General features: G+C 37.0%; 1 protein-coding gene across 1 annotated transcript in view; it reads right to left on the bottom strand.

The window, feature by feature from the left end:
* Positions 1 to 18: 18 nt before the first annotated feature.
* LOC115034543 overlaps positions 19 to 557 on the bottom strand; it is a 10,798-nt gene continuing 10,259 nt past the window's right edge. Inside the window, exon 5 of the mRNA XM_029491836.1 lies at positions 19 to 557. Coding sequence (XP_029347696.1) covers positions 93 to 557 — 465 coding nt within the window. The 3' untranslated portion in view covers positions 19 to 92.

Raw genomic sequence — 557 nt, 5'->3', positions numbered from 1 at the left:
GTAATACCTAACCTAACCTAACCGGGGGGCCAAACGTCCTATGGGTAGGTATAAATAAATCTATATAACTCCCGGGGGCCAAATGTCCTATCTTAATAATAGACGGGGACGAAACGTCCGTGGACTTGTTTTTTTGACGGGGACGAAACGGCGGGGGCGAAACGTCCGCGATTCGAAACCGATATGTTTAATTGATTTACAACCATTCCATTCACAATAAGTTCATTTGTTTCATTTATAAAGTCAAAAAGAAAATCATCACTATCCTTTGGTTTTTCAAACTCGTAGTAAATTCCAACAGGAAAAACTTTTTTGGGCAAATGAGAATCAACAATTATAGATGCTAAAATTGGCCAAAACTGGCCATTACTGCTCTTCGATAATGGTAATCCATCAATGCCTATTGATACTTTAACATCTGTTATATTTTTTGGAATAAATCTACGAATACCTGCAGCCAAACCAAAATGATAATATATACCTGGTTTTACATTACGAATGTTACTACACATATTTTTTGGAGTACCTAGTAAGGTTCTGCTATCAACAGGAAGATC

Source organism: Acyrthosiphon pisum, unplaced genomic scaffold, assembly GCF_005508785.2.
Source record: "Acyrthosiphon pisum isolate AL4f unplaced genomic scaffold, pea_aphid_22Mar2018_4r6ur Scaffold_10573;HRSCAF=11180, whole genome shotgun sequence".
Lineage (NCBI taxonomy): Eukaryota > Metazoa > Arthropoda > Insecta > Hemiptera > Aphididae > Acyrthosiphon > Acyrthosiphon pisum.
Note: the sequence above shows the minus strand (reverse complement) of the source record. Positions and strands in the feature narration are given on the sequence as shown.